Here is a 12046-nt window from a genome sequence, read left to right as displayed (position 1 = left end):
CGGGGGGGGGGGGGGGGGGGAAAGGAGCGGAAGGGGGAGCCGGGGGGCATTACCGTGCAGCTGGGTGAGGCGGGAGGGGGAAGGAGCGGGGGGGGGGGGAGCCCGGGGGGCATTACCGTGCGGCTGGGTGAGGCCGGGGGGGGCGGGAAGGAGGCGGGGGGGGGCTCACACCAGGCCGGGGGGGGAGAAGGCGCGGGAGGGGGAGCCGGGGGGGCATTACCGTGCGGCTGGGTGAGGCCGGGAGGGGGAGCGGGGGGGAACAGGAGCCGGGGGGGGGCTCAGACCAGGCGGGGGGGAGAAGGCGCGGGAGGGGGAGCCAAGGGGGCATTACCGTGTGGCTGGGTGAGGCCGGGGGGGGGGGGGTTCAGGCCGGGCGGGGGGGGGAGAAGGAGCGGGAGCCGGGGGGGCATTACCGTGTGGCTGGGTGAGGCCGGGGGGGCATTACCGTGTGGCTGGGTGAGGCCGGGCGCCAGCAGCGCGGCGCTCAGGGCGGTCATCGCCACGCAGAGGGTGGCCGAGGGGCCACATCCCCGGCCGGGCCCCGCCATCCCCGCGCCGCCGGGAGGGACTCCGCTCTCCCCGCCCCCGGGGGCTGCGGCTTCCGGCTCCCGTCCGGGGCGGGCTGTGCCCGGGAAGGGGGAGGGCGCTAGCAGCACGTGGCAGCGGAATCGGGCCCCGGGACGGGCGGGCCCAGCTCCCCCCGGTACCGGAGAAGGCCGGAGCCGGGCTGGGGGCGGTGCATGCTGGGGCAGGGCCCGGGGACCGGCGGCTCCTGCACCGAGAGCGGCACGGCCGGCGGGGCTCAGCGACCTCTGTGCGGTGCCCGCAGCGGGAAGCGCCTGCACCGGAGTCACGCCGGAGTCACACCGGCTCGCGGGGGTGACACACGCCGATCGGGCCGACACGCCTCGGTTGGCAGTAACAGCCCCTCTCCAGGGGTCCCCTAATGTCCGGCCGTCACTGAATGCAGGGCCGGGGCCGGAGCCGGAGCACCCGGCACAGACACCAGCTCACCTGTTGACAGGACGGGAGGAGCCGGAGCCTGTAGCGGTAGGTGTATGGGCCTAATGGAGCCCAAAGAAACCCAGACCCAGTGGGGTGCCGTGAGTTGTTCCCAAGTGCCTGGGGCAGGGAAAGGGGCCTGTTTGACCTGTGTAGTGGCCCTCAGTTTGGGGGAAGTGATTTGCCTTTTGCACTATTGAGGTGACTTCTTAATAAACATTGTCAGGGGAGTTTCAGGTTTAGATTCCTGCACTGGGATAGTTAAATAGATTTGATTTGGCATTTTGAATGTTTGCAATCCGCCTTTCCTCCCTTGTCGTTCCCTCGATGCTTCATATTGTCACCCTCAGAATTGCAGTGGTAACAGCAGTCTCAGGCACTGATCTGTTCAGACAGGCCCCTGTCCGTCCAAGGCCCCCTTGACCTCAGTGGAATGGGGCACAGCCTAGGTTCAGGGACTACAAGGAGCTTGCAGCAGGACCTAAACATGCTCTCTGCTCTGTGATTGGTAGGCACAGGAGAGTGCATTTCAGATACACTTTGATTCTAAAGTTCACTGAATTAATCATTTGAAGTCTCTTTATTTGTTAATAGTCAGATTCTGCTCTTGTCAGGAACATACTGGCCCTGGATGCTTGGGATTTTAATTTTACTGCCTGTCCCCCACTCAAGTGGTCTGTGTCCCTGTCTCTTTCAATTTCACAGACACAAGCTTGTCAGCAGTTCTCTGTGTGAAGTAACAGACTGGATGTGGTGGAATACCCTACAGTGCACCAGTACCAAGAGTGGTCTCCGCACTGAGGAATGCACCCCACCAGTATGACAGCATCAGTCCTTCCTTCTCCCTGGCTCTGCAGCTCTTCTTTCCTCTCCCTGGGTCCATGCAGAGCGCCTTCATTTCCTGGACAAAGCAGGTTTGTGGAGTGGGCCCTATGTTTGTAAAAATCACAAAAAAGGACAGGGGGATGCGGAGGCAGGAGTAGAGCTTGAAGTGCCTTTTAATGCTTTTTTAAAATCAGCTTACGCTATTTCACACTGACGGTGTCTCTTTAAAGATCTTATGGAGTATTTTGGTGGCTAAAGGGGAGGGTTTTGCAAAAAGTCCCCCAAACATTTGTCTCCAGTCTTTCCTTGTCGCAAAAGAGTGTTGTGTTTACTGGGTGTTTGTGTATTACAGAGAATGTAGAAGATAGCAACATGGACAAAAAACTCCATTATGTTAAAAAAGAGCTGCTCCGAAGGGAAATTCCTCCAGTCTTGTTGGTGCTGCTGCTTCTCGCTGTGCTGCTCCTGAGTTTCCTTCTGTACATGCATCTCAACAATTTCTCCGTCACCACCGGGCAGCCTGACGTGGACTCCAGCCTCTGCCCATTTGGGTACTTCAGATTAGGACCATTGAAAAATTGCTCGCCGTGGCTGTCTTGTGAAGCCATAAATACAGAAGTCAGGAAACTGAAGTGTGTTGGTGAAGGGGCTGTGAAAAAGGTTAGTATCATGTTGGGTAGATGGATCTCCAAGAGGAAAAGTTCACATGGTGTGTTGGCTGATTATCAGTGCTTATGCTGCTTCTGGGATAATTGTTTCCATAGTAGCTAATTATTACAGAAACACAGAGAGTTATGATGACAATAGATGGCATAAACAGAATATGGATGAGATGATCTCATAGAGTCAGACCTTGCTCACTTACACTGAATGGTAACTTACTCTCTCTGCAAGAAGTGCCACTGAAATCAACAGCACTGCTTGCGGAGTATGATGCTTCTCAGGGCTGGTCTTCACTAGTGAAGACATGCTCAAACCTGAACGCTCTCCCATCAATTTCTGTACTCCACCTCAACAAGAGGCGGAAGCAATGTTGGCGGGAGAGCGTCTTCCATCGACACAGCGTAGTGTGGACCCTGCAGTAAGTAGATCTAAGTTACATCAGCTTGAGTTATGTTACTAACTAGGGCTGTCAAGCGATTAAAATAATTAATTGTGATTAATTGCGCTGTTAAACAGTAACAGAACTCCATTTATTTAAATATTTTTGATGTTTTTACATTTTCAAATATATTGATTTCAATTAAAACACAGAATACAAAGTGCACAGTGCTCACTTTATTTTTTTATTATTACAAATATTTGCACTGTAAAAAGCAAAAGAAATAGTCTTTTTCAATTCACCTCATAGAATTACTGTAGTGCAATCTCTTTATCATGAAAGTCGAACTTACAAATGTAGAATTATGTATAAAAAAAAACTGCATTCAAAAATAAAACAATGTAAAACTTTAGAGCCTACAAGTCCACTCAGTCCTACTTCAGCCAAACAAGTTTGGTTACAATTTGCAGGAGATAATGCTGCCCGCTTCTTGTTTACAATTCACCTGAAAGTGAGAACAGGCATTCACATAGCACTGTGGTAGCCAGCGTCGCAAGATATCTACATGCCAGATGCGCTAAAGATGTCCCTTCATGCATCAACCATCATTCCTGAGGACATGTGTCCATGCTGATGATGGGTTCTGCTCGATAACGATCCAAAGTAGAGCGGACTGACTCATGTTCGTTTTCATCATCTGAGTCAGATGCCACCAGCAGAAGGTTGATTTTCTTTTTTGGTAGTTCAGGTAATTTCCACATCGGAGCATTGCTCTTTTAAGACTTCTGAAAGCATGCTCCACACCTCGTCCCTCTCAGATTTTGAAAGGCACTTCAGATTCTTAAACCTTGGGTCAAATGCTGTAGGTATTTTTAGAAGTCTCACATTGGTACCTTCTTTGCGTTTTGTCAGATCTGCAGTGAAAGTGTTCTTAAAATGAACAACATATGCTGGGTCATCATCCGAGACTGCTATAACATGAAATATATGGGAGAATGAGGGTAAAACAGAACAGGAGACATACAGTTCTCCCCCAAGGAGTTCAGTCTCAAATTTAATTAACACATTTTTTTTAATGAGCATCATCAGTATGGAAGCATGTCCTCTGGAATGGTGGCTGAAGCGTGAAGGGGCATACGAATGTTTAGCATATCTGGCATGTAAATACCTTGCAACGCCAGCTACAGAAGTGCCATGTGAATGCCTGTTCTCACTTTCAGGTGACATTGTAAATAAGAAGCAGGCAGCATTATCTCCCGTAAATGTAAACAAACTTACTTGTCCTAGTGATTGGCTGAACAAGAAGTAGGACTGAGTAGACTTATACTCAGTTTTACATCCTTTTGGTTTTGAGTGCAGTTATGTAACAACAAAAAAATCTACGTTTGTAAGTTACACTTTCACTATAAAGAGATTGCACTACAGTACTTGTATGAGGTGAATTGAAAAACACTATTTTGTTTATAATTTTACAGTGGAAATATTTGTAATAAAAATAATAATATAAAGTGAGCACTATACACTTTGTATTCTGTGTGGTAATAGAAATCAATATATTTGAAAATTTAGAAAAACATCCAAAAAATATTTAATAAATTTCAATTGGTATTCTATTATTTAACAGTGTGATTAATCACAATTAATTTTTTTGAGTTAATCACGTGAGTTAACTGTGATTAATCGACAGCCCTATTACTAGCGTAACTCAAATTGCATAGCTTAAATCAACTGGCAGCAGTAGTGCAGGCAAGCTCTCAGATGGAGTAAGGGTGGCAGGAGAGAGAGTGGTCTGTATAAGTTCTCTCTTGTAGACAGTTTGATTTAGTGGCTGATTTGCATTTAATCCATGTCATTTGTTCATGAGGGGAGCACGAGAGATGAGTAAATACTATATGCAGGAATTATCATGTCAGAGCTGTGTAGCTAGCAGTAACTCCACTGTAACATGTGGGTGTATACAAAGACTCACCTAATAACTTCAGTAGCAGTTGAAGTCTAGTTTGTAATTGTGTAACTTGTTCCCTTAACAGCATTGTGTCTCGTGAATGTATAGCTCGCAATGTTCCATTACCTGCAGGTCCATAATAGCTTCTGCTGATCAGTAGGAAAAGGTTCCAAATGTTTTGCTTGTCTCTTGCTTTGTTTTTAGGTGTTTCTTTCTGAATGGAAGGAAAACAAAGTATCCCTTTCCCAGCTCGCCAACTCAGAGCTGAAGGAAGATTTTCTTCATGGACTGAAGATGCTGAAGTCTCTCCAGAGCAAGTATGTTGTCAGACTGCTTGGCTATTGCGAGAAGCAGTTCACAATCCTTACCCAGTATCACCCATTAGGCTCCCTGAAGAGCCTGAATGAAATGCTGGACCTTCCCAGATATAAGGGCTTGAATACTTGGCATCGCCGATTCATGCTCGCAATAGACTATGTGAGCATCATCCATTATTTGCACAACAGTCCTTTGGGCACCTTAGTAATGTGTGATTCCAATGACTTGGACAAGGTGTTATCGCAATATCTGCTGACAAGTGACTTTCATGTTCTGGTGAATGACTTGGATGCCTTGCCTCTCGTGAACAAGAGTGCTGGCAGACTGGTGAAGTGTGGCCATCGGGAGCTCCAAGGCGAGTTTGTAGCTCCTGAACAGCTTTGGCCCTATGGGGAGGAGGTGCCATTTGAAGATGACCTCATGCCTCCATATGATGAGAAGACGGACATATGGAAAATCCCTGATGTCTCCAATTTTTTCTTGGGCCACGTTGAAGGGAGTGATATTGTCAGGTTCCATTTGTTCGACATCCATGCAGCATGTAAGAAGAAGAACCCAGCTGAAAGGCCTTCCGCCCAGATGGTCATGGACACATACAGGAAAATTTTAACGTTGCTGCTCAGAGAGGCTGCCATGCCTGGTACCAGGGAAATGTTATAAACGACTGTGAGAAGACATACATGTACTCTGGTTGATGTCCTTTTATTTATTTAGCACCCACAGGGTGCTAGGTCCTTTACAAACTGGTAGCAGGACAAGGTCTCTACCCAAAGAACAAAGGAGACAAAATTGACACTTGTGATGGTTTGGAAAAAGGTAAATCTTTTTCATGAAAAAAATTGAAATGTTTTGACCAAAAAACCCCAATTTTGAGGGGTTTTAGGGTTTTTTTGTATCTCCCCTTTTCCCTTTTTGCCACTGGAAGAGATGGGGCAGGAAAGGAAGATAAAGCGGGGGTGGTATTTTTGGTTTTGAAAAATGTGGGGTTTTTTTTATTTGTTTGGTTTTTTTAATCAAAACATTTGAAAAATTCCTTTTAAAATATTCCACAAAAAATCTAGCTTTTTTTTTTTAAAGGACAGTTTTTGTCAAAAAATGGTTTGAACAAAAAATTTCATCCAGCTCTGATTTACACCTGAAGGCAGGGCCGGCTCTAGGTTTTTTGCCTCCCCAAGCAAAAATTTTTTTGGCTGCCCCCCCCGCCCTCAGACATGAGCCCCCCCCCGCCCACCAGTACCCCCCACTCACACCCCCTGTTGCCCCAGCACTAGCCTCCCCCCGAAATGTGGGATCCGCTACCAGCACACTGCAGCCGAGCCCTAGCCCAGCTGCGACTCTGTCCCCATGCGGGTGGAGCTGCTGGGCAGCACGGAGCGGGAGTACTTCCAGGTGGCGGCACGGCTACGGGGTGGCGCAAAGAACACGGCCCCCTCCCTGGGCTTCGCAGCACTGCTGGTGGCCACGGTGGATCAGTTCGTGCTCACCGCCCTCACCCTCGACATGCTGACGGCCAGAGACCTTGAGAGCCCCCTGGACCTGCTGCTCTTCAGCCTCACGGTGCCCTGGCCCAGCCCTGGCAGGAGGGAAGGCGAGGATCTCCGGCTGCGGGGCTACCTGCTCAGCACCGACGAACCCAGTCGGCCGCTCACCTCCTCACACACTCCAGGAGCCCCTTGCCGCCATCGCAGCCCGGGCTCGGCTCCAGGGGACCCCATTTCCCTCCCTCCCCGGCTTCTCACACACACTGGGTAGGGCCGCCCAGAGGATTCAGGGGGCCTGGGGCAAAGCAATTTTGGGGGCCCCTTCCATAAAAAAACCTTGCAATACTATAGTAACATGTAATTGGAAATGTAAAAAATAACTAGTGAAAATTAATTTGGAATAATTTGAAAATACACCAAATACATTATTTAAAAACATTAAATGCTTTACTGGTCTTTATACATTTGCAATTACAAAATGGGCTGTTGCTGGGTGATGGTGATGATTGGTGCCAATGGGCTGTCACTGCCTGGAGGTGGTGCTGCTGTTGCCCAGGGCTGGGTGGGGAGCTGGGCTCTGGGGGGTGCCCGGCTCACAGGGGCTGGGCTCAGGACTGTGAGGAGATGGGGTCGGAGGTTGTCTGGCTCAGAGGGGCTCGCCTCAGAGCTGGGGGTCTGGGGTGGGGGGGATGGGGTCGGAGGGTGCCCACCTCAGAGCAGCTGGGCTCAGAGCTGGGGGTCAGGGCAGTGGGGGATGGGGTCGGGGGGGTGTCCGGATCAGAGGGGCTGGGCTCGGAGCTGGGGGTCAGGGCTGTGAGGGGAATGGGGTGAGGGGGGTGTCTGGATCAGAGGGGCTGGGCTCGGAGCTGGGGGTCAGGGCTGTGGGGGGAATGGGGTCAGGGGGGTGCCCAGCTCAGAGGGGCTGGGCTCAGAGCTGGGGGTCAGGGCTGTGGGGGGAATGGGGTCGGGGGTGCCCAGCTCAGAGGGGCTGGGCTCAGAGCTGGGGGTCAGGGCTGTGGGGGGAATGGGGTGAGGGAGGTATCCGGATCAGAAGGGCTGGGCTCGGAGCTGGGGGGTCAGGGCTGTGGGGGGAATGGGGTCAGGGAGGAGTCTGGATCAGAAGGGCTGGGCTCGGAGCTGGGGGTCAGGGCTGTGGGGGGAATGGGGTCAGGGGGGTGCCCAGCTCAGAGGGGCTGGGCTCAGAGCTGGGGGTCAGGGCTGTGGGGGGAATGGGGTCAGGGGGGTGTCCGGATCAGAAGGGCTGGGCTCGGAGCTGGGGGTCAGGGCTGTGGGGGGAATGGGGTGAGGGGGGTGTCTGGATCAGAGGGGCTGGGCTCAGAGCTGGGGGTCAGGGCTGGAGGGGGAATGGGGTGAGGGGGGTGTCTGGATCAGAGGGGCTGGGCTCAGAGCTGGGGGTCAGGGCTGTGAGGGGGATGGGGCTGTGGGGGTGCCCAGGTCCTAGGGGCTGGGCTTGGAGCTGGGGGTCAGGGCTGTGAGGGGGATGGGGGGAGGGGGGTGTCCGGATCGGAGGGGCTGGGCTCGGAGCTGGGAGTCAGGGCTGTGGGGGGAATGGGGTCAGGGGGGTGTCCGGATCAGAAGGGCTGGGCTCGGAGCTGGGGGTCAGGGCTGTGGGGGGAATGGGGTCAGGGGGGTGTCTGGATCAGAGGGGCTGGGCTCAGAGCTGGGGGTCAGGGCTGTGAGGGGGATGGGGCTGTGGGGGTGCCCAGGTCCTAGGGGCTGGGCTTGGAGCTGGGGGTCAGGGCTGTGAGGGGGATGGGGTCGGGGGTGTCCGGATCAGAGGGGCTGGGCTCAGAGCTGGGGGTCAGGGCTGGGCCTGGGGGGTAATGGGGTCGGGGGGTGCCTGACAAACACCTCCCTGAGACCCCCTCAAATCCAACCCCCCTTCCCTGGCCCCTGACCGCCCCCCCACAGAACCTGTGCCCCTCCCTGCCCCCGGGACTCCCTGCCCCTTAGCCACCCCCCCGGCTGCTTACCCCCGGCTCACCGCGCGGCAGCCGTATGGCTCCGGAGGGGGCTGAGCTCTTCCCCAGAGCCGCGTGGGGAGGGGGCGGGGCCGCAAGCTCCAGGCTCAGCTCAGCTGCCTCTGCTCGGCCCGGAGCTTGCAGCCCCGCCCCCTGACCACGCAGCTCTGAGCGGGGCGGGGCTCAGCCCCGCCCCCCCAGCCAAGCTGCTGCTGGGCTGTTTAGGACCCGGGGAACAAGCGGAGGAGGAGCGGCCCGTCTTCTGCAGCCAGGCGGGGCCGCGCTACCGGTAAGGGGCCATCCCTCTCCCCCAAGCGGAGCCGGTAGCGCGGCCCTGCCCGGCTGCAGGGGACGGGCCGCTCCTCGGCTCGCAGCAGCAGGATGAGCTGGGGCCCCAGCCCCAGCCTTTTGCCGCCCCCTATATTTTGTCGCCCTAGGCAGCAGCTTGTTTTGCTGGTGCCTAGAGCCGCCCCTGCCTGAAGGACTGGAGAAAGGAGAGCAACAAATAAGCAAAGTGATCCAGATGAGAGAGAGACATATTCCTTATTAGCTCTGTGCCAGTTCCATACCACTAAAAAAAAAAAAAATAATTGGAGAGATACCAATCTCCTAGAACTGGAAGGGACCTTGAAAGGTCACTGAGTCCAGCCCCCTGCCTTCACTAGCAGGACCAGTTTTTGCCCCAGATCCCTGAATGGCCCCCTCAAGGATTGAGCTCACAACGCTGGGTTTAGCAGGCCAATGCTCAAACCACCGAGCTATCCTTCCCCTACCTTGTCTAAACAGTGCCCTCCTCCTCTCCTTTGCACCTTCCTCTCGCCAGTCATTGGGGGCTGTTCTAATGGCCAGCCAGCACCCTGTGGTACTGAACAGTTCTCCCTAGGAGAGGCACAGTGAGCTGGTGTCTCCAGCTGTTTATTGGGGCAGGAGTCTGTCATGGCTGGTCAGATATCTGCCGCCCAAGCAGCTCCCATCTCCTGGAGATGTGATATGTCAGTCTCTCTAGGCCTAGCTGGAGGTAGTAGCAAGAGCCTGTCTTCAAGGGCCCCCTTGTTCAGAGCAGCTACTTGCTGGCTCTGCCTCCTTCTGCCTGGGGGGGCGTGGGTGATTTCTGGCTCCAGCTGGATTGGGGACAGAGGAAGCCCATCCTGTCAGCTCTACTGTCACTTTTCTGTCTGTGGGCCCAATTGCTATTGTTCCAGCTCCCACAAGCATGCTAGGCACTTCAGACATACAAACATTACAGGTGTCTGCCCAAAAGAGAGCGCAATCCAGGAAGTGAACATACGGACAAAGGAGCGGGAAACACACTGCCTTGATTTCCCAACCCTTGCCCACTTACCCATTATATTCTCATAAAAGCCCTTTGGAGCAAGAGCCTTGTTTTCCCATGGCTGTGTGAAGTGACTAGCACACTGCATACACAATAATCATTTTTCTCACATAACTTCATTCCACAGAGATTTTGCTAGTTTGTCTTCTGCAAATTAGAAGCTCCCTCCCTTCCCCCTGCATCCCAGAAAAATCCCACCACCTTCAGAGTAGAAATGAAGTACTATCTCTTTGCATTCACCTTTCCATGACAGTGTCCTAATGACCCAACGGGAAGATGGTGTTAACAATGGAAAACGATCTCTTCCTTAGACACTCAAGTAGTATAATTAAAGGAAGGGCTGGAGAATACAAATCCTTCTGTATTTTGCATACAGAATTCTCTGAGGGCCTTCTTTGGCTTCACAGAGCTTTGGATCAGGTTTTTATTGCCTAGATTCCATGGTTATGGGCTTGATATAAATAACTGGACAGAGCATTATCAGGGAACAGAAATGCCTTAGTACAGCAGGAGAGTTTGTTTTCAGCAATTTGGTTATGCCCACACTGCCTCAATGGGCATGTTGAACATATGTAGAGTATTAATGATGTCACATGGACTTTACAGTTTTCTGTGGATTATACTTTCAGATACCTAGGAGCAGTGTGGAGTAACTGCCGTGTTGAGTTGAGACGCAACCTGTGTCAGAGGAGACATACACTGTACTCCCCCTTGGAGAGTTTACTTTTGTTCCTTCTTGTTTTGCTCATCTCCTTTAATCTAAAACAAGCCTGAAAATGTATGGCTGATTTTTGGTATGGAATAACATACCCCACACACTGTGTGGGAGAATCTCTGAGTCAGACTGGCAGCAAATCGTTTGCTCACCAGCTGAAAATACAGCTTCCAAATATGTAAATTTTAAAAAGTGGGAGCAGAGATCTTGTATTGGTGACATTGGTGGCCATTCTCCTGGTTAATTATTTGTGATCACGTGCGGACAGATTAACATGACTGTTTAGTAAGAGACAGTCTGCTTCAAGCCTAGCCAGCTAAGATGCAAGAGAAATTATCTTCTGTGGAGGCCTACTAGTATTATGTTGCTATGTTGACTCCAGATGTAAAAATCTTGCTTAGAAATGGGAAAGTTTTTCTGCAAATGGCTATGTTATAGTTGCTCTCATCTTGTGCTAGTGTCTCTTTTAAGGAAATCTGCCTTGTTATTTTCAAGTTTGGCCTGTTACATTATATGGATTTTGTCATGTGCCCCTACTCCCCCAACGTACTCATCAGCACCCTCACAAGCCTCCTCATTGCTCTGCCGTGTAGGAGCCGGGGGCCAAGATCATAAGCCAAGATTTTCAAAAGGGACTTGGGATTTTTGGATGTCTCACTCTTTTCGGCATTCTCGACTTAAAACACCTTAAGGGAGCCTGATTTAAAAGAAGTGAAACGGCAGTGGTATCATCCCATTGATTCCTATGGGACTGCTCACAGAGTAAGGGGATACCTTTACTCACACTGAGTATCAGGATCTGCTGCTCCTGTATTAACAATACTGATCTGAATTAAATAGCTTTCATTTTAGTCGGGTATGAAGGAAAGCTGGATATGTTGAATAAAAGACGGACACAGAGTTTAAACAGCTAGCCAATAAGTTTATTGTACAGTTAAATGGGCTTGCAAGAAATATCAATATATGATGGCTATAAAATAGACATGTTATACATCTGCTGTAAAAAGAGCCATCACTGACAAAAAAACTGTCAGGTTTGTTATACTGAGCTCTCAATAAGGACCAGAGTCTGTCCTCCTCATTCATGTTGCACAGTATCTTACTCTGCAAGCAGCCATATTGATTTCACAGAGTGAGGGGGGACAGATTCTGGCCCTAAAATACCATTTTGCCTTGGAGACTTCATGAGGCCATCAAAGTCTCTCTATTTTTGGTTACAACTTAAATATGAGATATTTGTACACACTGACTCCAGGACCCAGAGCCATCCTCTCCACTGCCTTCCACTGCGCCTTAAAGTTTTCTGCTAGTGTTTTTCATTTGAAGTTGAGCACCAGCAATGAATTAAACCTGGTTTGAATGTGGTATTGTGGGTTTAAAAAAAAAATCCTGAATGTTGCCTG

At 51.2% G+C, this 12046-nt stretch overlaps 2 protein-coding genes across 6 annotated transcripts in view; one reads left to right on the top strand and one right to left on the bottom strand.

Annotated features, from left to right (window-relative positions):
* Positions 1-603, bottom strand: part of LOC123371495 (heparan-alpha-glucosaminide N-acetyltransferase-like) — a 31278-nt gene extending 30675 nt beyond the window's left edge. Inside the window, exon 1 of the mRNA XM_045019186.1 lies at positions 446-603. Within this exon, the coding sequence (XP_044875121.1) occupies positions 446-548 (103 nt within the window). The 5' untranslated portion in view covers positions 549-603. The remainder of the gene's footprint in view (positions 1-445) is intronic.
* Positions 325-5807, top strand: LOC123371496 (protein O-mannose kinase-like). 5 transcript variants are annotated; one of them, XM_045019187.1, is made up of 4 exons: positions 999-1050; positions 1708-1819; positions 2180-2487; positions 5019-5807. In XM_045019187.1, exons 2-4 carry the CDS (start codon positions 1807-1809, stop codon positions 5790-5792), a joined length of 1095 nt encoding a protein of 364 aa, XP_044875122.1. In that variant the 5' UTR covers positions 999-1050; positions 1708-1806; the 3' UTR covers positions 5793-5807. The 5 variants fall into 5 exon arrangements, with proteins under 5 accessions (XP_044875124.1, XP_044875122.1, XP_044875126.1 ...); XM_045019189.1 differs by lacking the exon at positions 999-1050 and adding an exon at positions 325-342 and having other exon boundaries at positions 1708-2487; XM_045019191.1 differs by lacking the exon at positions 1708-1819 and having other exon boundaries at positions 1023-1050.
* The last annotated feature ends 6239 nt before the right edge of the window (positions 5808-12046 follow it).

This window comes from Mauremys mutica, chromosome 5 (genome assembly GCF_020497125.1).
Source record: "Mauremys mutica isolate MM-2020 ecotype Southern chromosome 5, ASM2049712v1, whole genome shotgun sequence".
NCBI lineage: Eukaryota > Metazoa > Chordata > Testudines > Geoemydidae > Mauremys > Mauremys mutica.
This window is presented reverse-complemented; position numbering and strand designations above follow the sequence as displayed.

Excerpts from the sequence above, each read along its gene's own strand:
- LOC123371496 (XM_045019187.1), top strand. Across the intron at positions 2,488-5,018 it reads GTGAAGGGGCTGTGAAAAAG|GTGTTTCTTTCTGAATGGAA; the intron begins GTTAGTATCATG and ends CTTTGTTTTTAG.